Raw genomic sequence first — 26,163 nt, forward strand, 5'->3', positions numbered from 1 at the left:
AGACAGATGTTTGATTGACAACAGAGTCTAGGTTTAAAAGAAACAGACAGGAAAGTTAAGGCCATAAATCACACTAGCCATGACCTTACTTAATGGTGGTGCAAGTTCAAAAGATTGAACAACCTACTTGTGCTCCTATTTCTTATGTTTTTATAGATCTAATAGTAACGAATCCTAGCGAACAATTCAGAAACGGGAGTTACAGCATATTAGAAATTCTTGAATTATATACATGTAAAACACTGAAGAACATTAATACTGAGAAGAATTTCACTTTTAAGTGTTCCTTGATCTTGGATGGTTTTATTACTCACTGTTTTCATGCAGAAAATAAAGAAAATTCTTTTAACCGGTCCCGAAGTTCCAGTGTCTCCAGCATTGACAAAGAATCAAAGGAAGCTATAACTGCTCTGTACTTCATGGAGTCCTTCAGCCGAAAGATGGACTCTACCCTTTCACCATGCCTATGGGTTGGTACCAGTTTGGGTACGGTGCTAGTCATCTCCTTGAACATACCTCCAGAGGAACAAAGGCATTCAGAACCACTCATGGTCTCTCCCAGCGGTAAGATTTTGTTTGTATTTAATTTGCAAAGTAGCTTCTCATTATTAATTCCTTCTTGAGTAAGTTCAAAATATATTTCTTGATCTTCACATCCAACAACAACAAAAACAGTTTGTATTTGTGTAGCACTTTTAGCATAGTCATAGTGGACTTGGTGACACATTGGCCTCTCATGTGTTGCATTAATAGAACTATGTCTGTTGCATTTCCACCTGCCCCAAGAGCGTCCCGTATCCTAAAATGAACGTCCCCTGAAACTGGCAGTAAGCCCTTGAATATAAGCATAGAGAAAGCAGTCTCCTTGGTGAGAATTTCTGCTAATCTGGACATAACAGTCAATGCAGAAATATTTTCAGATGCCTACTGCAGTGCAAGTACTGAGCAACATAATATTTCCGTGTATATTTATGACTTGGTTACATACAAGGAGTTTTTCTGGAAAGATTCGAACTACAACTGGAAATATTCTATGTTTGGGCCAGAAGCATACATTATAATGCTTTCAATTATGGATTCCTTATAATGAAAGTAACTGAATTTGGCGAATTGGAATTCTTTTTTGCAAGCAAAATTAAAGTAGTACATGTGGCATTGTGCACATTCCATTTGATATGTATGTAGTATTAGAACACATTTCAGTTCATTTTGTCAAAGTATGATCAGATTCATATTGGTCAAATTCTGGTATTAAATTTCACTAATGATGGTGCTAATAGGCATTACATATAGTTTGTTTGATCTTTTTTTCAGGAACAGTGTTAATGTTGAAAGGAGCGCTACTAACATTTTCCTCCTTGGATTCTATGGGCTGTTTAATACACCCTCCATATGAGGTATGGAGGGATCCAAACAGTGAAGATAAAGATGATAAAGGACGGAAAAGAAAACTAGTAACATTTTCACCATCTTCGTCTCAGGAGACAGGAGATCACCAGTATGTCATTCTATGCTCAGAGAAACAGGCCAAAGTTTATTCCCTTCCATCTCAAAGCTGTCTGTATGTGCACAACATCACAGAGACTTCCTTTGTGTTACGTGCAGATGTCGTAACTATGTGCAACAGCGTCTGTCTGGCTTGCTTCTGTGCGAATGGACATATAATGACACTAAGGTAATTTTCATATACTCTAAATAACTACACTTTGTTTCCCTACAATAATTTCTTAATTTCATTTCATCTATTTAGTATTGTAAAGTTGTATTTTTAAGCTTTTTCATGAGAATTTTTTTCAACATTTTTATGTATTTTCTCCCCTTTTCTTTTTCCAAATTCTCAAAACTAGAAATCATGTGTTTGGGAAATTCGAGAACATGGTTCCAAACATCCTTTTTTTCCCCCTGAGTCAAACGCCAGAGCTTGAAAAGAGCAATTTACCTTTTACTCTCTCTTCAATTCCTTCCTTAATCTATTTTACAAAGCTTTTGCCCATCCCTGGTTCTAGCATCTCCTAATCTTTGCTTGGCTTTTCCCCACAGCAGTTTGGTTGACACCACTAATCCAACATTGTTAGGAACTCACATGATCCTGCACAACTCCATAGACTTACTACTCTATACTGTCACATATTTGAATTTAAATCCCATCAATAAATCTGGAATTAAAAGCCAGTTTCAGTAATAGTGACCATGAAACCAATGCCGATATAAAAACCCACCTAATTCACTAATTTCCTCTCGGGAAGGCAATCTGCCATCCTTACCAATCTGACCTATATGTGACCCCAAACCCACAGCAATGTAATTGGCTCATAAACACCATCTGTAAGGGCCTAGCAAGCCACTGAGTTGTGCCAAACCAATGCAAAGTCTAAAAGGAAAAAAATTAAATAGACCACCTGCATTGACCTAGACACCAGAAAGGATGATAACAAGCTCAGCCCTGTCAACTCTGAAAAGTGCTCCTTGCTAATATCGATTGTCATGTGCCAAAATTGGGAGAGCTGACCCAGTCAAGCAACAGTTTGGCAAAGTCATACTCAGAGAATCATACTTTATTATGTCCTAGGCACTATCATCAGCATCCTTGGGTATATCTTGTCATACTGGCAGGACTGATTCACCAGCGTTGGCAGCAAAGTGGTATACAGTTGGGAGAAAGTTGCCAGGGAGTCCTCAACATTGACTCCAGACCCCATAAAATCTCATGGTATCAGATCAAACATGGGCAAGGATGCTTTCTTCTGTCTGCCTGCTGCATCCCGCAGTCCAGTGTCCCAATTATCCCCTATTTATGTGTGTTCAAGTACCCATCCCCTGTTTCCCCAATGTAAATGATATTAACAAACGATAATCTAACTATCAAGACATTGACATCCTCCTGTGGATTTCAGTATCACATATGTCAGTCTTCAACTAACTTGATTCACTTTACATGATATTAAGAAACAGCTGAAGGGACCGAATACTGCTAAGGTCACAGCCTCTGACATATCCCAGCTATGGCACTGAAGGCTTATGCTCAAAAATTGGCTGTGGCCTTAGCCAGGTTATTCCAATACAACTACATAACTGGCATCTATCTGGGAACATGGAACCTTGCCCAATTATTTCCTGTCCATAAAATGCAGAACCAATTCAACCCATCCAATTGCTGTCCCATCAGTTTACTCTCAATCATCAGCAAAGTGGTGGAAGGGTTCATCAACAGTGCTATCAAGTGGCACTTACTTCGCAATAACCTGCTCATTCACATTCAGTTTGGGTTCCACATAGCCACTCTACTCCTTGGTTCAAATATAGGCAAAAGGACTGAACTCAAGAGGTGAGAGTGACTGCTCCTGACAGCAAGGCAGCATTTGACCAAATGTGGCATCGAGGAGTCCATGTAAAACTGAAGTCAATGGCAATTGGACTGACTCTCTGCTGGTCAGAGTCATACCTAGCACAACGAAAGGTGGTTGTGGTTATTGGTGATCAATCATCTCAGTCCCAGGACATCACTGCAGAAGTTCCTCAGGGTAGTGTCCTATGCTTGACCATCTTCAGCTGCTTCATCAATCATCATCCTCTATCATTAGATCAGAAATAGGGATGTTCACTGATGATTGCACAATGTTCAGAAACATTTGCGACTCCTCAAATAATGAAGCAGTCCATGTCCAAATGTAGCAAGATCTAGACAATATTCAGGCTTGGGCTGATAAGTAACAAGTACTGTTCGTACCAAACAAGTGTCAGACAATGATCATCAAATATAGGAGAGAATCTTAACTTTTTTCCTCTTGACATTCAATGGCATTGCACCCAATATCGAAATGGTGGTGGTCAGCATTGACCAGATAGTGGACTGGATCAGCCATAAAGATGCAAGAGCAAGTCAGAGGCTGGAAATTCTGTGGGAGTCACCACCTGATTCCCCATACCCTGTCCATCATGTATGCAGCAGAAGTTGGGATTTTAAAGGAATTTTGTCCACTTGCCTGGATGAGTGCAGCTACCAGAACATTCAAGTCAAAACAGTCCATGTAGTTGACATCCTATCTACTGGCTTAAACATTCACTCCCTAACACACAGTGGCAGCATTGTGAACCATCTACAAGATACATTGCAACAAGTCTCAAAAGCTCCATCTATTGAATCTTCCAAACCCACACCTCTACCACCTAGGATAACAACGGCAGCAAATGTTTGGAAACACTACAACCTGCAAGCTACCCACCATCCTGGCTTGGAATTATATTGCTGTTCCTTTGTTGTTGCTGGGTCACAATTCTGGAACTCCCTAACAGCATAGTGGATTACTGACATCTCATGGACTGCAGCAATTCAAATAGAAAACTCCCACCACCTTCTCAACAGCAAGTAGGGTAGGCAAAAATGCTGGCCTAGTCAGCGACACCCACATCCCATGAATGAATTAATAAAATAATTGAAGCTCCAAGCATGATTCACAAGATCAGCTATGATTCAAATCTTTATGTTACTTAGAAAATAGGAGCAGGAAGAATCCATTCGGCCCTTCGAGTCTGCTCCACCATTCATTATGATCATGCCTGATCATCCAGCTCAACAGCCTGATCCTGCTGTCCCCCCATATCCTTTGATCCCCTTTGCTACAAGTGCTATTCTAACTGCTTATTGAGAACATTGTGTTTTGGCCTCAACTACTTTCTGTGGCAGCAAATTGCACAGCTGACCGGTCTCTAAATTTCTCCTCATCTCTGCCCTAAACGGTCCATACTGTATCCTCAGACTGTGACCCCTGGTTCTGGACACCCCCAGCAATGGGACTATTCTTCCTGCATTTACCCTGTCTAGTCCTGTTAGAATTTTATAGGTTTCTATGAGAACCCTCCCTCATCCTTTTGAGCTTCAGCGAATACAAGCAGAAGGATCTAGATAGGCTGGGCGAATGGGCCAGGAAATGGCAAATGGAATTTAATGTTGGCAAGTGTGAGGTGGTCCACTTTGGTAGGAAGAATGGTAGGAAGGACTATTACTTACGTGGCGAAAAACTGCAGCAGGCGACGGTGCAGAGGGACCTCGGGGTCCTTGTGCATGAATCGCAAAAACCCAGCTTGCAGGTGCAGCAGGTGGTCAGGAAGGCGAATGGGATGCTGGCCTTCATAGCGAGGGGGATTGAATATAAAAGTAGGGAGGTCTTGCTGCAGCTGTATAGGGCATTGGTGAGGCCGCAGCTGGAGTACTGTGTGCAGTTTTGGGCGCCGCACCTGCGCAAGGATATTTTGGCCCTGGAGGGAGTGCAGAGGAGGTTTACTAGGCTGATACCGGAGTTGAGGGGATTGAGCTATGAGGAGAGGCTGAATAAACTAGGCTTGTACTCGTTAGAGTTTAGAAGAATGAGGGGAGATCTCATTGAGACGTATAAGATGATGAATGGGATGGATAGGATAGAGGTGGAGAGACTCTTCCCGCTCAAAAAAGACAGTAGGACTAGGGGGCACAGCCTCAAGATAAAGGGGAGGTGGTTTAGAACGGAGTTGAGGAGGAACTTCTTCACTCAAAGGGTGGTGAATCTCTGGAATTCTCTGCCCGTTGAAGTGGTGGAGGCTGCCTCGCTAAATATTTTTAAGAAGCGGGTTGATGGGTTTTTGATAAGAGAAGGGATTAAGGGTTATGGGGAGAGGGCGGGAAAGTGGAACTGAGCCACGACAGATCAGCCATGATCTTATTGAATGGCGGGGCAGGCTCGAAGGGCTAGATGGCCTACTCCTGCTCCTATTTCTTATGTTCTTATGTTTATGTTCAATCCTCGCTGAATTAATTTCTCCTCATACAACAGTCCTGCCATTCCAGGAATCAGTAGTGCTCTGGTTTTCTTGCACAGTCTAAAGGTGTGTGGGTTAGTCTGATTGACCATGGTAAATTGCCGTATATTGTCGGGAGAACAGCAGGGTAAATACGTGGGGTTAAGGGGATAGGGCCTGGGTGGGATTGTGGTCGGTGCAGATTTGATGGGGTGAATGGCCTCCTTCTGCACTGTATTCTATGGACATCTATGGGATTCTATGGACATCTAATTCTTCACTAAAATTTTCATTACTGTCACTGGTCTCCCCCATTAAATCATCTTTTTGTTGTTCTCTCTTTGAGTACCTTACCTTTCTTAGTAATGGTATGGAATTAGTTTTCATGTTTTTATTCTAATTAGTAATGCAAGATGATTTAATAACAAAACAAATGTAACTGGTGAATAGCCAATATAAAGTTTCATGGAACATATTATGAATGAATGAAGCATTTGTGAGACTGGGTAACGTAGCCAGCACATTATATTGTGTTCATCAAAAGCAAATTAAAAACTCATTGTTGCTGGTAGAACAGAATGTGAGTATTGCTGAAAAAGACTCATGCTGTCAAAGCTTTTTGTCTTGCAGTCAACAGGGTAAAAGCAAGACTGCCAAATTTAAAAGGGAATCATAATTTATACTGGCTGAGAAAAGAGGTACTAAGTTCAAGTTTATTTGACATAGACATAGAACCCTACAGTGCAAAAAGAGGCCCTTCGAGTCTGCACAGAACACAATCCCATCCAGGCCCTACCCCCATATCCCTACATATTATACCCACTAATCCCTCTAACCTACACATCCCTGGATACTCAGGGGAAATTTCTTAGCAAGACCAATCAACCTAACCCGCACATCTTTGGATTGTGGGAGGAAACCGGAGTACCCGGAGGAAACCCACGCAGACACAAGGAGAACGTGCAAACTCCACACAAACAGTGACCCGAGCCGGGAATCGAATCCAGGACCCTGGAGCTGTGAAGCAGCAGTGCTAACCACTGTGCTACCGTGCCACCCTTATTATTTATTAGTCATAAGTAGGTTTACATTAACACTGCAATGAAGTTAATGTGAAAATCTCCTGTGGTTGGCAAGTCAGTTCTGATTGAGATGTTGCCACGCTGATTGCACTAGGGAGCTATTCTCCTCCGTGCTTTTGTTTATTCAAGAAAGATGCAATATTTTGACATGTTCCTTTTGCCTGCAGCCGACAGGTCCTTGCTACATTGCTACCTGTCATCTGCAGACAAGGGGAATATCTCCAGACATTGCAGCTCTTTTGAATAAATAAAAGCATAGGAGACAATAGTCCCATGGTGCATTCATCATGGCAACATCTTGACCAAACACACCAACTTGCCAACCAATTTGCACACCTTTTATCCATGTAAAGTTTTTTGTTCCCTTTGAAGTTTGACTCCCTTTGAATTTTGCTTCTGTCCTGATAAGTTCAAGATAAAAAGCTGCAACAACATGTCTCTTTATTCAGCAAAACCTTATTCTTTATTACCTGTCACCCCCTACAAAATAAAGTTGTTCTTTGGTGTTTTAAACTGAAACAAATATTCTCAGCATTGTTTCACACTCTTTCAACCATAGCTTGCCAAGTCTTCGCCCTTTGTTGGATGTAAACTACTTGCCTTTAACTGATATGAGAATAGCACGGACTTTCTGTTTTGCAAATGGTGGGCAAGCTCTATACCTAAGCTCTCCCACAGAAATCCAGCGAATTACTTACAGCCAAGAGATGTGTGAAAACCTTCAGGTAGGGCTGCTGTTCCATTTGGAGTTCTCATCAGAGATGGTGAATATAAATGAGTCTTTTATGAGTGTCCTACAATTTATGAAGTGTACAAGCAAGAATAATTTACAGTGTTTTCATTTTGAAAATAACGACAAATAGAAAACACAGCACCACTTGATGAAATATTTTCTTTATTTTGCTGTTTGTACTGAATTTTGAATATTTCCAGGACATAATAGATAATGTAGTAGGTCATAAGAACTTCTTTTTAACTGAAATCAAACAATGTAGTGCATAGTCTTAATCACCTTCAAATAAGCATCAGTAAAATACCTTTCACTTGAATTGATCTGTCTGATCATAGCTTTGATAAATCATCATGATAAACCAGCCTCCCATCCCTTGACACTCTCTGCACTTCCCACTGCCTTGGCAAAGCAGCCAGCATAATTAAGGACTCCACGCACCCTGGACATTCTCTCTTTCACCTTCTTCCTTTGGGAAAAAGATACAAAAGTCTGAGGTCACCTACCAACCGATTCAAGAACAGCTTCTTCCCACTGCCATCAGACTTTTGAAGGGACCTACCTTGCATTAAGTTAATCTTTCTCTACACTCTAGCTATGACGGTAACACTACATTCTGCACTGTCTCCTTCCCTGTGAATGGTATGCTTTGTCTGTATAGCCTGCAAGAAACAATACTTTTCACTGTTTACTAATACATGTGACAATAACAAATCAAATTTGGTTCTCAACCAACTTACTTAAAGAGCTGAAAAACATACCAAATGATAAGTTTGCAAATTGCATCATAAAATAACTTATAAATTAACATTAAAGTTAACAAAATTTTTCTCATATGACTTTTTTTTGACTGCCCTATGAAAAAAAATGTAAGTTTTCATTGAAGAATTAAAGATCAAATTACTGTTTCTGACATTGACCCAGCAATGAATTGCAGTTGTTTGAGTGGACTACGCCAGCTAAAATGATACTCCATGCTGCCATTTGGTACCTACTGTGCATTGCAGCACTTCCAGTGCACAGAGCTTTATCTGCTTTCCAAATATTATTAATTGAGAATGATAACTACTTATTTTAACTTATGATTTGACTTATTATGATGCATTATTGCTTTTGTCATTGAAATTGGCTTGTCTAAGGCTACATTTATATTGATCTAAATGTTGTGAGCCATTTGGCTACTGCCTGAATTGAGCAGGAAAAATTGAGTTCATGATATCTTAAGCAGATGCTGAAGGACACTGGTAATTCCAATAATGTTTAATTACATTGCTGTTTCCTGTCCTGCTACGGGAGTCCACAATACCAATTATCGTCAACTCACTCCTTACTAATTGTGTTAGTTTCATTAAACTGATTCAATTGTTGCATTTATGCTAAAATATTTGATACTCAGCTGCCTTCTTGTCCATAAGCCTTGAGGTTATTGACACTCTATGCATTTACTTTTTCAGGAAATGCTTGGAGATTTGTTTATTCCTATTGAAACCCCAGAAGCCCAGAATAGAGGCTTCTTAAAGGGACTGTTTGGAGGAAGTGGACAAACCTTTGACAGAGAAGAGTTATGTAAGTTAATGAGAAGATCACTGTAACTTGTCATCATTTGTGTTTCACAATTATCATACTTCAGATATTCCTTTACACAGTTTTGGTCAAGCAGAAGTAGATTCCTTAATATCAAAATATTCAGTGATAAATAAAATTATGAAAAGACATCTTCAAATTTATGTTTTATATTATTACGATAGATCATTTTCTTAACTTTTTTTATCAATTCATATTCTCTCTTCTTCTGAAGCGTTCTAACAAAAGTAATATATTTTTAAAAGTGTTATATGGTTTTTAAAAATAATATACTGCTGTGTAGTAATGGAATGCTATATGTTCCAATGCCATTCACATGCTGAGGAGCACAAAACATTAGCATGCAGGTACAGCTAGCAATTAGGAAAGTAAATGGCATGTTGGCTTTTATTGCAAGGACATTTGAGTAAAAGAATAAGTTTTGCTGCAATTCTACAAGGCTTTTGTGAGACCACATCTGGAATGTTGCCTGTAATTTTCATCTCATGTTTAAGGAAGGATATACTTGCATTGAGGACACTACATTAAAGGTTCAGTAGATTTGTTCCTGGGATGAGTGGGTGTCCAATGATGTGAGAATAAGTAAATAGAGTTTATAGTCAGATGTGCTCTAATTGAAATATTAATGCTTAATAAGGGGCTTAACATGGCAGATACTGAGATGTTGTTTTCTTTGGCTGGGGGGATTCAGAACAAGACAGTTCAAGATAAGGGCCAATCATTTAGGACTGAAATGAAGAGAACATCTTTCATTCAAAGGGTTTTGAATCTTTGGAGTTGTCTACCTGCAGAAGATTGTGGATATGCCATCATTGAATATATTTAAGGTTGAGATAGGCAGATTTTTAGTTCCTTGGAGAATCAAGGAATATGGGGAGCAGGCAAAAAAGTGGTGGTGAAGCCCAAGATTAGCCATAATCATGCTGACTGGCAGAGCAGGGTTAACACACCATACGAGCTGCTTCTCCTCCCATTTCTTGCATTCTTATCATCAACCTAACAGATTGTAGGTCTGATCTAATCTAATTATTAGATAGATTTTTAAAAATGTATTCATGGAATAAGATCATCACTGGCAAGGCCATGGGTGGCAAGTTAGCACAGTGGTTAGCATTGCTGCATCACAGCCCCAGGAAGCCACGTTTGATTCCCAGCTTGTGTGACGGTGCGAAGTCTGCATTGTTTTCCTCATGTCTGCATAGGTTTGCTCCAGATGCTCCAGTTTTCTCCCACAGTCCAAGGATATGCTGGTTAGGTACATTGGCCATGCTAAATTCTCCCCCAGTGTACCCAAACAGGCACCAGAGTGTGGCAACTAGGGGATTTTCACAGTAACTTCATTGCAGTGTTAATGTAAGCCTACTTGTGATACTAATAAATAGGCTAAACACATTTATTGCAATGTTTAATTAGTCTGTGAAGGTGGTGATATTATGTTCCTATTCAAGACATTTAGTATTTAAAAAGAAATCAGAACATTTGTAATTAACTGAAAGAAATTCAGCACAAGATTCACATTTATGAAAAAAACTTTATTGTATATTAAAGCATTAAACAAAGCAAATACTATTAACTTAGTAACATAGTTTATAATTATTTATGCTATGAACTCAGTTTTACTTTTACTCCCATCATTCCCCCCAACCCCAAGATTTCCTTGATATATAAATTTTTATGGTTCATTTGCCACTTTAGGAACCAATCCACAACCCTCTGAATTAACTTTCATTCTCCTCCATGTTCCAGCATTTCTTTCAAAATTCCATGACTGTGGACTTGTCAGTTCAAACTTAAACTTCACTAGGAGTTTAAACATTATGAACACCCCTGTTTCCTAATGAACCTGTATGCTCTCTCAACCTTTGTACAGCTACTGGTCCCACAGTTTGTTCCTAGCTTCTGGTATTCTCCATGCCTGTTTCAAGCTGACTAATCAAGCTTACTGCTTCCATGCTAACTGTAAACTGCCTTTTGCCTCAAGGCTTTGTGAGGATCCTGTAGACATCCTCCTCTAGTTTTGAGCTAGGCAAATCTTCCAGCTTCTTTCTCCTTCGTGAATTCCAACTGAGTTCGAGCCTCACCCATATTCGTGCAGCTAACAAAGAGTTTAGCATTTTCTCCTCTTAAAATATTTCCTTTGGCTTTCCCAGTTCCGATGAGTTGGAATCTATAGCAAATTAAAACTGCAATTGCCTATTTTCTCAGCAAACACCTAGATAACAGAAACAAAATAGCTTTCTACACCCACAGCCCATCTTTATGACAATGTAGCATGATTGTGGATATCCTTAAACAGAAATGTAACTTAATTATTTTACTTACTACATAAATTGCTTCTTTTCAGGAATATTAAAAATAGTGAATTATAATTATGATTTTCTTTTTGTTCTTTTAAGTTGGTGAGGCTTCAGCAGGCAAGGCATCTCGGACTCTTGCCCAGCACATCCCTGGACCTGGTGGACTTGAGGGAGTTAAGGGTGCAGCATCTGGAGTTGTGGGTGACCTAGCTCGTGCTCGAATTGCTTTGGATGAACGTGGGCAGAGACTAGGCGAACTGGAAGACCGAACTGCAGCCATGATGGCGAGTGCAGAGACATTCTCTAAACATGCACATGAGGTAAAAGGCATATACTTGTGTAAGTAATTTTTATCTTTGCAGTAACTGGGTGTAAAGTAAAAGGCAATTTGCCTGGGCATTGTGTTATGATGCCCACTGAGCAATAACTGTTGAAAAGATATGTGAATTTCCAGGGACTCACTGGAAAGGGCCACACATCAGATTTCAAGTTTTAAGAATTTTACTGTAACAAACTAAAAGGAACATGGATTAAATGCTATTTTTAACCAACTTATTCTCTAAACTACAGAAAATTTCCCCATGTAACATTTAATATTACCAATTATCCCATGTTATGGCTATACCTTATTCTGTCTCTCAAACATTATACATGTAACAACTGTTGGAAAGCTCGGACACAAGTATATATAATCTTTCACACATTAAGCTATTCTCCATAATAAATAACTGAAAGAGAAAATGCTGGAAAATCTCAGCAGGTCTGGCAGCATCTGTAAGGAGAGAAAAGAGCTGACATTTCGAATCCAGATGACCCTTTGTCAAAGCTATTCTCCAAGTTGATTTACTGGAGGGGAGTTTTTTACTTGCTGTTGTGGGAAACTGGGGAGCCCGAATGGACATGAAAAACTCAAAGTCTCTGTTTTCCTGACAAACTCCACTGCTGGGAAGTCAGCCTGATTGACTGGCTTGGCTTGCGTTGAGTGTGATGGCAGGATGAGAAGGTCTGATCGGCAATCCAGTGGGGGGCATTTGCTTGGGAGATTTCTGATAATGCAGAAGTTTTGGGGGGGCCAGAGCAAGCAATGCTGCTCTTCCTGACCTTTAAGGAGTACCGTGGAGGTATTTGCTTCTTTCTGAGGTTTGTCTCAATGTAGGTGCCTAAGAAACCCAGCCAGCCACAGTTAAACCTGAACAGTGTGTTAGATCTGAGACTTCCAGCCTTATTAAATGACACTCCACCTCCAGGGGTTGGCTGTCTGCTCCTTGTCTCAACTCTGTAAAACCTGGAAATCAGCAGGTTGTAGTGAGCTCCCAACATGCTTAAAATTTTTGTTCATTTAAGCTCCAGCCACAGCCAAGCCCACCCATTAAAATTCCACCCCCCCCGCCGCCCCCCCCCCCCCCCCCCCCCCCCCCCCCAATTATGCCAGAACAATAAATGCAAGGTCAGTTCTTCCTCCCCAGGGAGAGAAAATTATTCCGTGCTATAATCATAATTCCCACTTGCTGGTTTCAGAATTTCATTGGCAGAAGCTTGGTTATAAGCAATGAAAGAATGACAAGTGGCATGAGGAATCTCAAATAAAAAGAACAGGGAAGAAAATATCCTGATAAACAATGTAATATTCACCTTTCAAAAACTTGTAATTTTTAAAAGAAAACATCTTTGTGAATGAATTGCTGAAAGAATTATCTAAAAATAAATGAAAAACCAGTAGTTATAATCCATTCATGAACTTATAACCAACACTATAAACTCATTTGCCACTTTAGCATTCTCTCACTATGACGCATTCTATCCCAGCTTGAAGTTCTCAGGCATTTAATGAGAAAGCCAGCAGATGCCATGAGAACATAAGAACATAAGAAATAGGAGCAGGAGTAGGCCATCTAGCCCTTTGAGCCTGCCCCGCCATTCAATAAGATCATGGCTGATCTGTCGTGGCTCAGTTCCACATTCCCGCCCTCTCCCCATAACCCTTAATCCCCTCTCTTATCAAAAACCCATCAACCCGCGTCTTAAAAATATTTAGCGAGGTAGCCTCCACCACTTCAACGGGCAGAGAATTCCAGAGATTCACCACCCTTTTGAGTGAAGAAGTTCCTCCTCAATTCCGTTCTAAACCGCCCCCCCCTTTATCTTGAGGCTGTGTCCCCTAGTCCTATTATCCTTTCTGAGCGGGAAGAGTCTCTCCACCTCTATCCTATCCATCCCATTCATCATCTTATACGTCCCAATGAGATCTCCCCTCATTCTTCTAAACTCTAACGAGTACAAGCCTAGTTTATTCAGCCTCTCCTCATAGCTCAACCCCCTCAACTCCGGCATCAGCCTAGTAAACCTCCTCTGCACTCCCTCCAAGGCCAAAATATCCTTGCGTAAGTACGGCGCCCAAAACTGCACACAGTACTCCAGCTGCGGCCTCACCAATGCCCTATACAGCCGCAGCAAGACCTCCCTACTTTTATATTCAATGAGATGTTAGCATTTTCCCCTATAATGAAAACAAGTGGCAGCATTCTCTATTATGTTGGACTATGAACTTAATATCATCCAATGAAGGCAAATAAATTAGTGACAGAAACTCAGATTCATAAACTGAGCTTTTCTGCCTCAGAAACCCAGTTGTCTGGATTTTGCTGTTAGTGGCGAAGGAAATCTTTCATTAATCACTTCACAACAGGCTTGTCAGTGGAAATTTCTAGTAATCTGGCATCTATTTGAATTCAGCATAGTTATGAGCAGAGAAATTAGCAAAAAATCTGTTCAACCAATCAGATTGATTAATCCTCATAGACACACAGACAGAAATCCAGGAAATAAAAAGCACCAGATGTGAAATATGTTTAAATCATTGTACAAGAAGCAAAAAGAAAGATTGAGACACACACATGGGATTAATGGTAGGACATGAAAAATAGAAAAACTATATTTAAAAACAGAATTTTAGTTTTTTGTTTCTAAACATCTGCAACATTAGTTTTCTTCTCAGGGGATGAGAGTACGCATTTGTAAAATTATCTTTTTCCAATACAGATACATTGTTCAACAATAATTATCAGCTAATATGTGATTGAAGACTCAGTTACTCCTGACAAGCCCTAAATTGTGCAGCCATTTTAGAGGCAGAATTAACCTAAGTTCATATCATGATATTGTGCTGTTTGCAGATTCCGTCAGCAAAAACTGCAATTGTACAGCTTTTAAGGGAGCAGGATATCACTGATCACGGCTTTAGCCTTTGTGGATTTAATTGTGTATGTGTCGACACCAGAAATTGCTGTCAGGTTTACTTGGGCAAGCCTGGCCATTATTTGTACTGCAAAATTTGGGTCAATGAAATCAGAGGAATGGGCATTTGTATCTATGCATTTGTCCCACTAAAGTATGGAACCTCTTATGAACTATGTGTGCTGCACTGTAATAGATTTTAGAATGATGCAAATGTAGTCCAAGTGACTTGTAAGATGAGTGGCAGGTCAGATGATTGGTCAGAATGTAAAGAGCAGCAGAGAATGACTGAAAATTTAATCAGGAGAAATAAATTAGATTGTGAAAGGAAGCTAGCTGGTAATGTAAAAGGATAGCAAGACTTTTGATAAGTATTTAAACAGGAAAAGAGTAAATGAAGTGAATGTTGGTTCTCCAGACGGTGGAGCTAATAATAGAAGATAATAAGGAAATGGCGGGGGATGAAGTAAACATCTGCTTCTGTCTTCACTATAGAGGATACATTCCAGCAATAGTTATAAATTGGGAGGTGGAGGAGAGAATTTGGTGAAATTACAATCAGCAGTACTCAGCAAACTGATGAAGCTGTGGTGGGCTAACAAATCTCCAGGCCCTTTAGTGAAGTCCAGATGGACTTCACCATAGGGCCTAAAAAGACATGGCTAAAGAGGCAGTAGATCATTGGTGTTAATTTTTCAAAATTAACTAAATTCTGCAAAGATTCATAACACACAGAGATTTATCACCACCTCCCACCCGACCCCCGCCTCCGGATATCACCACTTCCCCAGACATCTCCCTCTGTCCGACCACCCGGCCTCCAGTCCCACCAGTGAGGCTGTCACGCCTGGTCCCCATTACTGACGATCATACTTGATCCTCACTGGTGAGGACCTTCACTGGTGAGGCCAGATGATTCCATCCCAGTCTCACTAACACTATTTAAATAAAAATGTGAATGTTAGAATCAGCCTCATGCTTTTCCCAGGTGCGACGATGATTTCACCAGCTTAGCAGCACTGGTAAGATCACAAAAGGTGAGAAACTGGGCGTGAACCTGGTTTCATGCCTCTCTCGTGATCTTATTAGCTCGCTATGCTGATTGATGTGACGAGCTGGTAAGATTGCTCCCAAAGAGTTTGCAGATGGATATAGATAGGTTGAGTAAGTGGGCAAAAATCTGACAGATGGAATACAATGTGGGGAAATGTGAAGTTGTTCACTTTGACAGGAAGAATAAACAGCAGAGCGTTACTTAACTGAAGAACGACTGCAGAATTCTGAGGTGTAGAGGGATCTATGTGCTTACATATATGAGTCACAAATGATATGCAAGTGCAGGATATAATCAAGATGGCTAATAGAATGTTATCCTTTATTCAGGGAGGAATTGAATGTAAAAGTCAGGATATTATACTTAAGTTTATCAGGCTTTTGGCCAATATTGTATGCAGTTTTGGTCTCCTTATTTAAGGAAGGGTGTAAATACATTGGAGGCAGTTGAGAGGATGTTTACTAGATTGATACCTGGAATGAGCAGATTGCCTTATGAGGATATGGGCAGGCTGGACTTGTTTCTACTGGAGTTTAGAAGAGTGAGGGGTGTCTTGATTGAAGAATGCAAGATCTTGAATGGTATTGACAAGGTGGATGTGGGAAGAACGTTTCTTCATTTGATTTGATTTATTATTGTCACATGTATTAGTATGCAATGGAAAGTATTGTTTCTTGCATGCTATACAGACAAAACATACTGCACATAGAGAAGCAAAGGAGAGTGTGCAGAATGTAGTGTTACAGTCACAGCTAGGATGTAGAGGACCATCAGCTTAGTGTGAAATAGGTCCATTCAAAAGTCTGATGGCAGCAGGGAAGAAGCTGTTCTTGAGTCAGTTGGTATGTGTCCTCAGAGTATGACTGGGGTGCGTGGGATCCTTAATTATGCTGGCTGCTTTTCCAAGGCAACGGGAAGTGTAAATAGGTGTGAGGGTGATTTGAGTTATGGACTGGGCTTCATTCACAACCCTTTGTAGTTTCTTGCGGTCTTAGAGCAGGAGCCATATCAAGCTGTGATACAACAGAAATAATGCTTTCTATAGTGCATCTGTAAAAGCTGGTGAGAATATTAGCAGACATGCCAAATTTCCTTAGCCTTCTGAGAAAGTAGAAGCGTTGGTGGGCTTTCTTAACTGTAGTGTCAGCATGGAGGGACCAGTACAGATTGTTGGTGATCTGGACACCTAAAAATTTGAAGATCTCAACCATTTCTACTTCGCCCTGTTGATATAGACAGGGGCATGTCTTCCACTACACTTCCTGAAGTCAATGTCTACCTCCTTCATTTTGTTGATTTTGAGGGAGAGATTATTGTTGTCGCATCAGTTCACCAGATTCCCTATCTCTTTTCTGTACTCTGTCTCATTGTTGTTTGAGATCCGACCCACTACTATGGTGTCATCAGCAAACTTGAAAGTAGAGTCGGAGGGGAATTTGGCCACACAGTTATAGGTGCATAAGAAGTATAGGAAGGAGCTGAGGTCACAGCTTTGTGGGGCACCGACGTTAGGATGATTGTGGAGGAGACGTTGTTGTGTGAATCCAGAACTAGGGGGCACTGTTTTAAAATTAGGGGTTACCCTTATAGGACAGAGGTGAGGAGAATTTTTTTCTTTGAGGGTTGTGCGACTTTGGAATTCTGCCTCAGAAGACGGTGGGAGTCACTGAATATTTTTAAGATGTGGAAGTGCCGGCATTGGACTCAGGTGGGCACAGTTTGAAGTATCACAACACGAGCTTTTGAGCGCTGCTCCTTTAACACGTCTGTGGACCCACTCACCTTATGCAGGAGCAGTGCTCCAAAAGCTCATGATTCCAAATAAACCTGTTGGACTTTAACCTGATGTTGTGGGAATATTTTTAAGGCAGAGTTAAATAGTTTTTTATTGGGTGAGGGAATCAAAGGTTATTGGGGATAGCTGGGAATGTGGAATTCAAAATGCAGACAGATCAGCCATGAGTTAAATATGAATTAACAAGCAAACTGTGGTTGAACAAACCACACTGCACATTTCTCAGAAGACTAAGGAAATTTGGCATGTCAGCCAAGACTGTCTCCAATTTTTACAGGTACACCCATAGAAAGCATTCTTTCTAGTTGTAACACAGCTTGATATGGCTCCTGCTCTGCCCAAGACTGCAATAAACCACAAAAGACTGTGAATGTAACCCAATCCATCATTCAAATCAGCCTCCCATCCATTGATTCTGTCTACACTTCCCACAGACAAAGCAACCAGCATAATTAAGGACCCCAAGCACCTCGGACATTCCCTCTTCGACCTTCTTCCATCGAGAAAAAGGTACAAAAGTCTGAGTTCACTACCAACTGACTTAAGAACAGTTGCCATCAGACTTTGAATGGACCTATCTTGCATTAAGTTGATCTTTCTCTGCACTCTAGCTATGACTGTAACACTACATTTTGCACTCTCTCATTTCCTTCTCTACGTATAATGCGCAAAAAAAAATTTTCACTATATGCTAATATGTGTGACAATAATCAAATCAAATCAAATCAAAGTCAAATTGAATTCCAGGTGTAACCAGGACAGATTTCATGACTTCTCGGCCACTCACCCAGATGTTAGTGAACAGTGTGAGTCACAACATTTCCTTAAAAATCTGTCTCCCTCACAAGACATTTCAACTGATAAGAACATAGCAATTCAGAACAAAAGTAGGCAAACTCAATCCTTTGAGCCTGTTCCACCACTCAATCAGATAATGGCTGATCTCTTCCTTATCTCAATTCCACCTCCCAACCTGTTCCCCATATCCCTTTATCTCCTTTTTTATTAGAGATATATCTATGACCTTCTTGAAACCATCCAACGATTCAGATTCCACTGTGCTACGGGGCAACAAATTCCACAAGTTCACCACCCTCTGCTAGAAGTCATTCCTCCTCATCTCAGTTTTAAATCTACCTATATCCGTGACCTCTTGTTCTGGATTGCCCCATAAGAGGAAATATTTGGTCTACATTTACTTTAGTAATCCCTTTTAAAATTTTATATACCGCGATCAGATCCTTCTAAATACCAGCCCAAACTGTCCTCATACGTTAATCCTTACATTCCCAGAATCAATCTGGTGAACCTCCTTGGAACTGCCTCCAGTGTGACCACACCCTTCCTTAAATAAGAAGGCCAAAACTGGACTCAATACTCCAGATGTGGTCTCACCAACTCCGATACAATTACAACAACACTTTTCTACTTTTATACGCCATTCTTTTTGCAATAAATACTATTCTATTACATCTTCTATTACATGCTGCGCCTGCATACCTATTTTTAAAGAACACACCAACCTTTACATTGTGTGAGCCCACCTCCCATTAACGTGATGTCGTGGGACCCACCCCGTACCTTCTAAACAATGAGCCTAAAAATTCAGGGGAAGAAGCAGTCCTTGGAGCCCGTGATTTACTTCCCATTTTTCACACCCCCGACATTGTAGAGAAATCAGAACATCCTGTCCCATATCCCTAGTCTCCAACTGCTGCTTTATGACTCAATATTTTATATTTTGCCTCTATTAAACAAACATGGGGAACTTCTCAACTGCCACCTTCTGTTAGGTGTTCTGGTAACCTCTAACTCCCAACATTTTAGATACTTTAGGGTTTCCAACTATGATTAAATGTATTCAAGGAGGTTCATCATAAGTCTTCCCTCATGCCTCAGCCATGAATGGGTCCTTGTGATCCACCATCTTTCTATACCAATTGGAAAGCAAGAAGATTCATTGCCTAATTAATTGAATGATACTTCACCATCAGCCAAGGAGCATTTTATAATCCACCGTTTTCAATATTTTTATACCTAGTAAAACCCAATCTTTTTAATGTCCCAGTGATTTTTCCCCAGAATTGCACACAGCAGTGTCCTAGAAATTGATCCTGGAGGGTTGGGAATGCCAAGTTACCTTCCCTTCACAATAATAACCTTCCCAGAACTAAATATTACCTCAAAAGCCTTAACATGAAGAATGAACCGAGGTATTTGCAACAATACGAATAGCATAGAATGATTATACGACATCAAAACATTCAGAGTCATTTCTGACAGTGTTATTTACTTTTCTATGTTAGGGATATAATGAATTACTCAGATTTGATTGTTCTGACCAAGTTAATTTCTTGATCTAAAACAACTTTCTAAAACATCAAGGATATTTCTGGTAATTATATTATTCTCTTCTATAAAAAGCAGTCCATGTAGAGCAGAACTTGACTTTCCTCTCCTTAAGTATATATAGTGTCACCTTCTAAATATCTCCAAAAGGTTATTATTGTAGTTTGTCATGTGTAAGATGTTGCAGAATATGTACTCTGCATTTTTAGTCCACACGTAATTCATTGTCTTTTTCCTTAAAAGTGTGAATTATCCAATAACTTGAATGAAAAAATATAGATGACATAGTAATACTAGCTCAAAAAAAAGTAATTATTAGATTGTTGGAGTTAAGCTTGATAACAAGGTGGAGATTATATGATAACATAAGCCCGACTTGAAAAGACATCTTTAACCTGCATGTGGTGGCTGGTCTTTGTGCCAATTCTGTACACAGCATATGCTGAGTAGTCTTGAAAGCAATAAATCACATTAGTACCCTTTTTATCAATATCATATGGTATAATTAAAATTGTGAATGTCATTATCCATCAAAAGCATGCTGCATGCAAGCAGCTGCTGCCAGCTGAAAAAAAAAGATTAAATTTAAAGTATCACTAAACTCTGAAAGGCATGCTGGTTAGGTGCCTGACCCAAACTGGTGCCAGGGTGTGGCAACTAAAGGATTTCCACAATAACTTCATTGTAGTGTTAATGTAAGCCTTACTTGTGAGTAATAAATAAATAAACTTTAAACTAATATAAATGATCCTACCTTGAATTATAGTCCTTTTTTTAACACTTGGAGAACCTCTATTTCCTAGGCCAAAACAGAGAAAAATTAGATGAACATCCATAAAAGTCAACCCTTTGCATTGCTTGAGTACTTTGCAAGTTCCCCTGAGAATGCAGCACACCTGCAGCAGGTGTAAATAGTTAACATAATACTAATCTGATGCAAGTAGTATCACAATGAATGTAAAGTTGTATCAGTAATAGGTGTTTTTCCTCCAATCCAACCCACTCAGTTTTGGGCATTTGAGAAGGACCTGGATGCAAAGTTTTTGAGGGAGTCTGAAAATAAGTTTAATTTCTCTTCACCGGGTGAGAAAGTGAGGTCTCTGGAGCAAAGGCCTTCTAGCTGATACTTTTGGACCCTAGGTACAAGCCTCTGCCAATGGGTGCTTCTGCATCAGGGACATGTTAAGAAAATGGTATTGACCAGAAACCAGGAAATAAGTTGATTCAGCTCAAGTTACATGGAGTAAACCTCAGGTATGTTCCACCTAACATACCCAGACAGAAGTGCAAATGAAATTCATCTCACCTGAATCCTTAATAGTTTGAAATTAGTAAACACTTACAATTTATGGTGTCATCTATACATCTCTGTACTGGAAACCAGTTTTTTTATGTGCAATCAGTGTCACTGAGGCTGTTTATGTCATTGCATTGTTTCTGATAACCTCTCACTTGTACTTTTTATTTCTCCTTTCCAGCTGATGCTGAAATGCAGAGATAAGAAGTGGTATCAATTCTGAAGACTTCAAGAGCTCTTAACAATGTATTAATTCAATAATGCCATTCAGGGAAATGGACATTGTCTCCTTCCATTGGTCGCTGGAAAGGAAATGGCTTTTCTCCTCCAAAACCCCCATTCTCAAAAATGGTTTGAAAAATAAATCAAGACCTTCTGATTGCACAAACATTTGAGCTAAAGGCTTACCATGAGATCTCAGTCTAACATTTTACTAGGATTTTATCCTAGGAGCTTGTGTTTCCAGATTACTGAACTGCAACAGTGGACATGTTTTGTTTAAGTAAGCTTTTTCACTCTCAGAATGGGAAAGACAACCTGGAAATAATTGGTACAGGTTTAAATAATAATGCTCCTTTAGAAAACGAGACATATTTTAAAACTTTGCATGAAAATACACCATCCTTATGATGAAAAACAAAGCATGTTATTATGGAAAGGAAGGGGATGGAATTCATTAGGCAGCATATTAACAAAAAAAATCAAAATATTTCTATTTTTAAACCTATGTAACGAAGCCAAAATGGGCATGTCAACTGTAGTAGAGGATTGACTAGTTAATTAATTGGCTGATTTGAATGGATGACTGGATGCGTGTTTGGAAACTGGTAACCATGTCAAATAACCTGGTGATGAAACTTTCACTTTCACTAAAGCTTCCCTTAGCTTTTGCTTGGAATTGCCCTGGCATTGATAAAAGAAAATGCTGTACAGCTGATGTTAATAACAATTGAACTGAAGGTCAGACCATCAGATTTGAATTTTGGTTACTCTGTTTGAGCGTAACTGGTGCAGTTCTTTCTTTACCAGAACTTGGGCAAGCTGTGAAAATCAGCCAAACTAATCAAACTGGCTAATATTTTATTCTGCATGGATTGCTATGGGAAGCAATCATTATCCAGATTACAGAAGGTAATATACTTTTAGGAGTTGGACAATGCACTTGTCTATAGGTGCCCAGACATTTTGTGCCATCTTAATTATGTTTGGTTAGTCAACGGTTTTTCCATTTTTTTTCCGATTTGTTTAATGCTGTAATACTGTGTCAGCTTATTTCAGTTCCACCCATTCTGAAATGTGATGGTTAGAAGAAAAACAAGATGCAAAATCTCAATAAATTGGGATGCCTGTTTCATGCATGCTTCAAATGTTCCCCATATAGCCAAAAAACATCTGAAGCACATACTGGTTAAAGCATTGTCCATGCTAAATTCTCCCTCAGTGTACCTGAACAGGCGCCGGAGTGTGGCAACTAGGGATTTTCACAGTAACTTCATTGCAGTGTTAATGTAAGTCGACTTGTGACATTAATAAATAAACTAATACTAACCACTTTACTGGTTGTTCCTAATAACGTATTGGTCAATAAAACAAATTCCTACAGATGTTGGAAATTTAAAATGAAAACAGAAAAACGTTGGAATGTTTCCAGCATTTTCTGTTTTAATTACTGCTGCATGAATGTTGGATTTGTGACATTAAGCTTACATAATTTTGCTGCAATCACTCTGAGTACTTGCCGATATCAAACGAATGACGCATTAGTATTTTTTATTTCACACTCAGGATGACACACGCATGTAACCCACCTCTTCTGCTACACGTCCAAAGTACAAGGTTCAACAGAGTTCATATTATTGTATTTTTTCCAGTATTAACTTGACTATATATCACATCCTAGGCACTGAAGAGTTGCAAAGGACATTGCTGCCATATTACTCTGTAATCTGATGCATCCCATACATGGTTTGACGTTTTTCCTATTCTTGATACTTTATTTACAGTCTGAGTCTGACTGTCAAGATTATGCATAGAGTTATGAATTATCTGCTGTGGACAGGGGGCCTTTTTGTTAACTTAATCATAAACTGTCCATTCCAACTTGATCTGGAACTCCAAAACTAAACCCCAGATGTATAAGTTAGAAAGTTGAGATTTGTACTCTGTTGTGCCCTCTTGCTGAATGTTACAATGGCTTGATTTATGTGCGTAAACTGCAGGTTTACATTGTGATGGTTAATATGTTTCAGGCAAAGCCATTATTACAGTATTCTGCCCCTCATTTCTAGTACATGGGTATGCATGCAGAAATGATTTCAACTTTCTAACAATTATTAAGAATTACAGTTGAAGCAAATTGGGCCATCTGACCCTGTTCATTGCAGATAACTTCCACAATACTCCAGATTCTCTTTATGAATTGGCACTATTTTACAGCCTTATTCTTATACTCTGCTACTATTATAGGTCAGGAATACTCAAATTGGGGTGCATGGAACCCAGAGGTTTTGCAGGAGCTTCCCAGGGGTTGCACATCAGGGTAGACAAATCAATCCTATTTGAATTTTGCACTGTTGCCAGATTCTCTAAGCAGAGGCTGACTTCTCCAGAATCTGGAAAAAGCAAAGGGTAGGAGAGTGGGATCAGACCTCAGAAAAGATGTTGAAGGGAGTTAATTTTTTGAGGCTCAGAAAAAGGTGAGAGATTAGTGCGCGCGTGTGTGAGTGAGGATGGGTGTGCGCGCGTGTGTGAGTGAGGGTGGGTGTGCGCGCGTGTGAGTGAGGGTGGGTGTGCGCGCGTGTGTGTGAGGGTGGGTGTGCGCGCGTGTGTGAGTGAGCACAAGAGCGGGGAAGAGTGTGTGCGCTCACAAGTGAGCGAGAGCGATATGGAGCCCAGAATTCCAGCAGCAATCCTCCCATTTGAACCAAAGGAGCAGCACACTGCCCCATTATAAATGATAAAGAGGTAAGACCTAAGTAAATTTTGTAATGAGAACTTTTTATTATTGTAAACATATACATATAAGAAATATAAAAGACTTCCGTACATTTGGTTTTTATATGTTTGACAATATTGTGTGAAAACAATGTTTTTTCTGTTGTTTGGCCCTTCAGAATACTAGTAATGTTTCATTGGGATCTCTTCAGTACTCTTGGGAGGTCAAAAGGATTCCATGGCTGGAAAAATTTGTCTAACTCTGGTATAGATAATCAGATGAATAATAGTCTTATTCAAATGCCACCAGACCATATTCTAAAACTCCCATTATCACCTGTCTGGGAGAAGATGGTCATTTGCACCATCAGTTATAAAACTGAGCCTGCCACAAATGATATGGTCCAGCTTACGTATTTTTGTATATTGTGGGGCATTCAAAGAATAGTTTGTGGATAAAATTTGTGATATTGGAGTGTGCTTTTCCCAGTGTGCTGAGATTTTTTAATCATATATATCCCAAAGCTATTCTCTGCTGCTAAATAGTCCAATCCTGGTTAGAACCACTATAAAGGCAAAATACAGCTGATGCTGTAAATCCAAAACAAAAACTGAAAAAGCAGGAAATACTCAAGAAGTGAGGCAACATTAGAAACAGGGTTAACATCTACCTGAAATGTTGGGTAGGATTTGATGGCCAGCAGGATCTTCCAGTTCTGCCAAAGTTGGTGGCTTTTGAATGGCTAGCCACGTTTTCCAGACCTGTCCCTGCAGCCATAGGTTTGTAAAACTCCACTAGTTACCTCTGTTTCTCCCCACAGTGGTTCAAACCTTAGGAAAGGTAAAGAATCAATTGTTTACATTCTGTATTTCTTGCCAAATTTTCATTTCCAAAGTCCTTTGCCGAGGATTGTGAATCTGTGGAATTAATTACTGCAGAAAGCTATGGAGGCCAGGTCATTGAATGTATTTAAGACAGAGATTGATAGGCTCTTGATTGGTAAGGGAATCAAAGGTTATAGGGATAAGGTGGGAGAATGGGGCTGAAGAACTTATCAGCCATGATTGAATGGCAGAGCAGACTTGATGAGCCAAATGGCCTCATTCTGCTCCTATATCTCATGATCTTGTTATGATCTTATGAACTAACCTTTTATGAGCTAAGTCATTTGATTCAATTGCTTTTAGTTAGACTTCTATTTCCCAGACAGAATTCATTTTCTTTTACAAGACGTTTCTTGATATTTTTGTATTGTTTTCATATAGTAGTAATCATGAAATTGTCATAACACAGGAAGTTAATGGTCTCTGTAAAACCATTCAGTTAGTCTCATTCCCCAGCTTTTTGCCCATAGCCCTGCAATTTTTTTCTCTTCAGTTAATTATCCAATTCCCTTTTGAAAACCATGATTGAATCTGCGCCATGTCCCCAAGCACAGCATTCCAGTTCCTAACCACTTGCTGCCTAAAAAAACTTTTCTTCATGTTATCTTTGGAACAATTTATCCCTATCTACTCTGTCCAGGTACCTCCAAGCAAAGAGTGGGGGTAAATGGATGTTTTTCTGGTTACCTCAGGATCAGTGTTGGGACCACAATTGTTTACGATTTACATAGACGATTTGGAGTTGGGGTCCAAGTGTAGTATGTCAAAATCCGCAGATGACACTAGGTTGAGTGGCAGAGCAAAGTGTGCAGAGGATGCTCAAAGTCTGCAAAGGGATATAGATAGAGTGAGTGTGCAAGGTTCTGGCAGATGGAATACAATGTTGGGAAATGTGGGGTCATCCATTTTGGTAGGAATAACAGCAAAATGGACTATGCAGAGGGACCTGGGTGTCCTTGTGCAAGAATCACAAGGAGTTGGTTTGCAGATGCAGCAGGTAATTAAGAACGCAAAGGGAATTTTGCCCGTCATTGCTAGAGGGATGGAGTTGGGGTCCAAGTGTAGTATGTCAAAATCCACAGATGACACTAAGATGAGTGGCAGAGCAAAGTGTGCAGAGGATGCTCAAAGTCTGCAAAGGGATATAGAT

The 26,163-nt window shown here is 39.8% G+C and overlaps 1 protein-coding gene across 9 annotated transcripts in view; it reads left to right on the forward strand.

The window, feature by feature from the left end:
- stxbp5l (syntaxin binding protein 5L) overlaps positions 1–24,071 on the forward strand; it is a 454,881-nt gene extending 430,810 nt beyond the window's left edge. For all 9 annotated transcript variants that reach the window (XM_080203426.1, XM_080203432.1, XM_080203427.1 and 6 more), the window contains 6 exons: positions 328–564; positions 1,315–1,675; positions 7,414–7,579; positions 9,039–9,150; positions 11,565–11,785; positions 21,376–24,071. In XM_080203426.1, the coding sequence (XP_080059552.1) occupies positions 328–564; positions 1,315–1,675; positions 7,414–7,579; positions 9,039–9,150; positions 11,565–11,785; positions 21,376–21,417 (1,139 nt within the window). In that variant the 3' untranslated portion in view covers positions 21,418–24,071. The remainder of the gene's footprint in view (positions 1–327; positions 565–1,314; positions 1,676–7,413; positions 7,580–9,038; positions 9,151–11,564; positions 11,786–21,375) is intronic.
- Positions 24,072–26,163: the final 2,092 nt, after the last annotated feature.

This window comes from Carcharhinus amblyrhynchos, chromosome 15 (assembly GCF_965287045.1).
Source record: "Carcharhinus amblyrhynchos chromosome 15, sCarAmb.v2.hapA, whole genome shotgun sequence".
Lineage (NCBI taxonomy): Eukaryota > Metazoa > Chordata > Chondrichthyes > Carcharhiniformes > Carcharhinidae > Carcharhinus > Carcharhinus amblyrhynchos.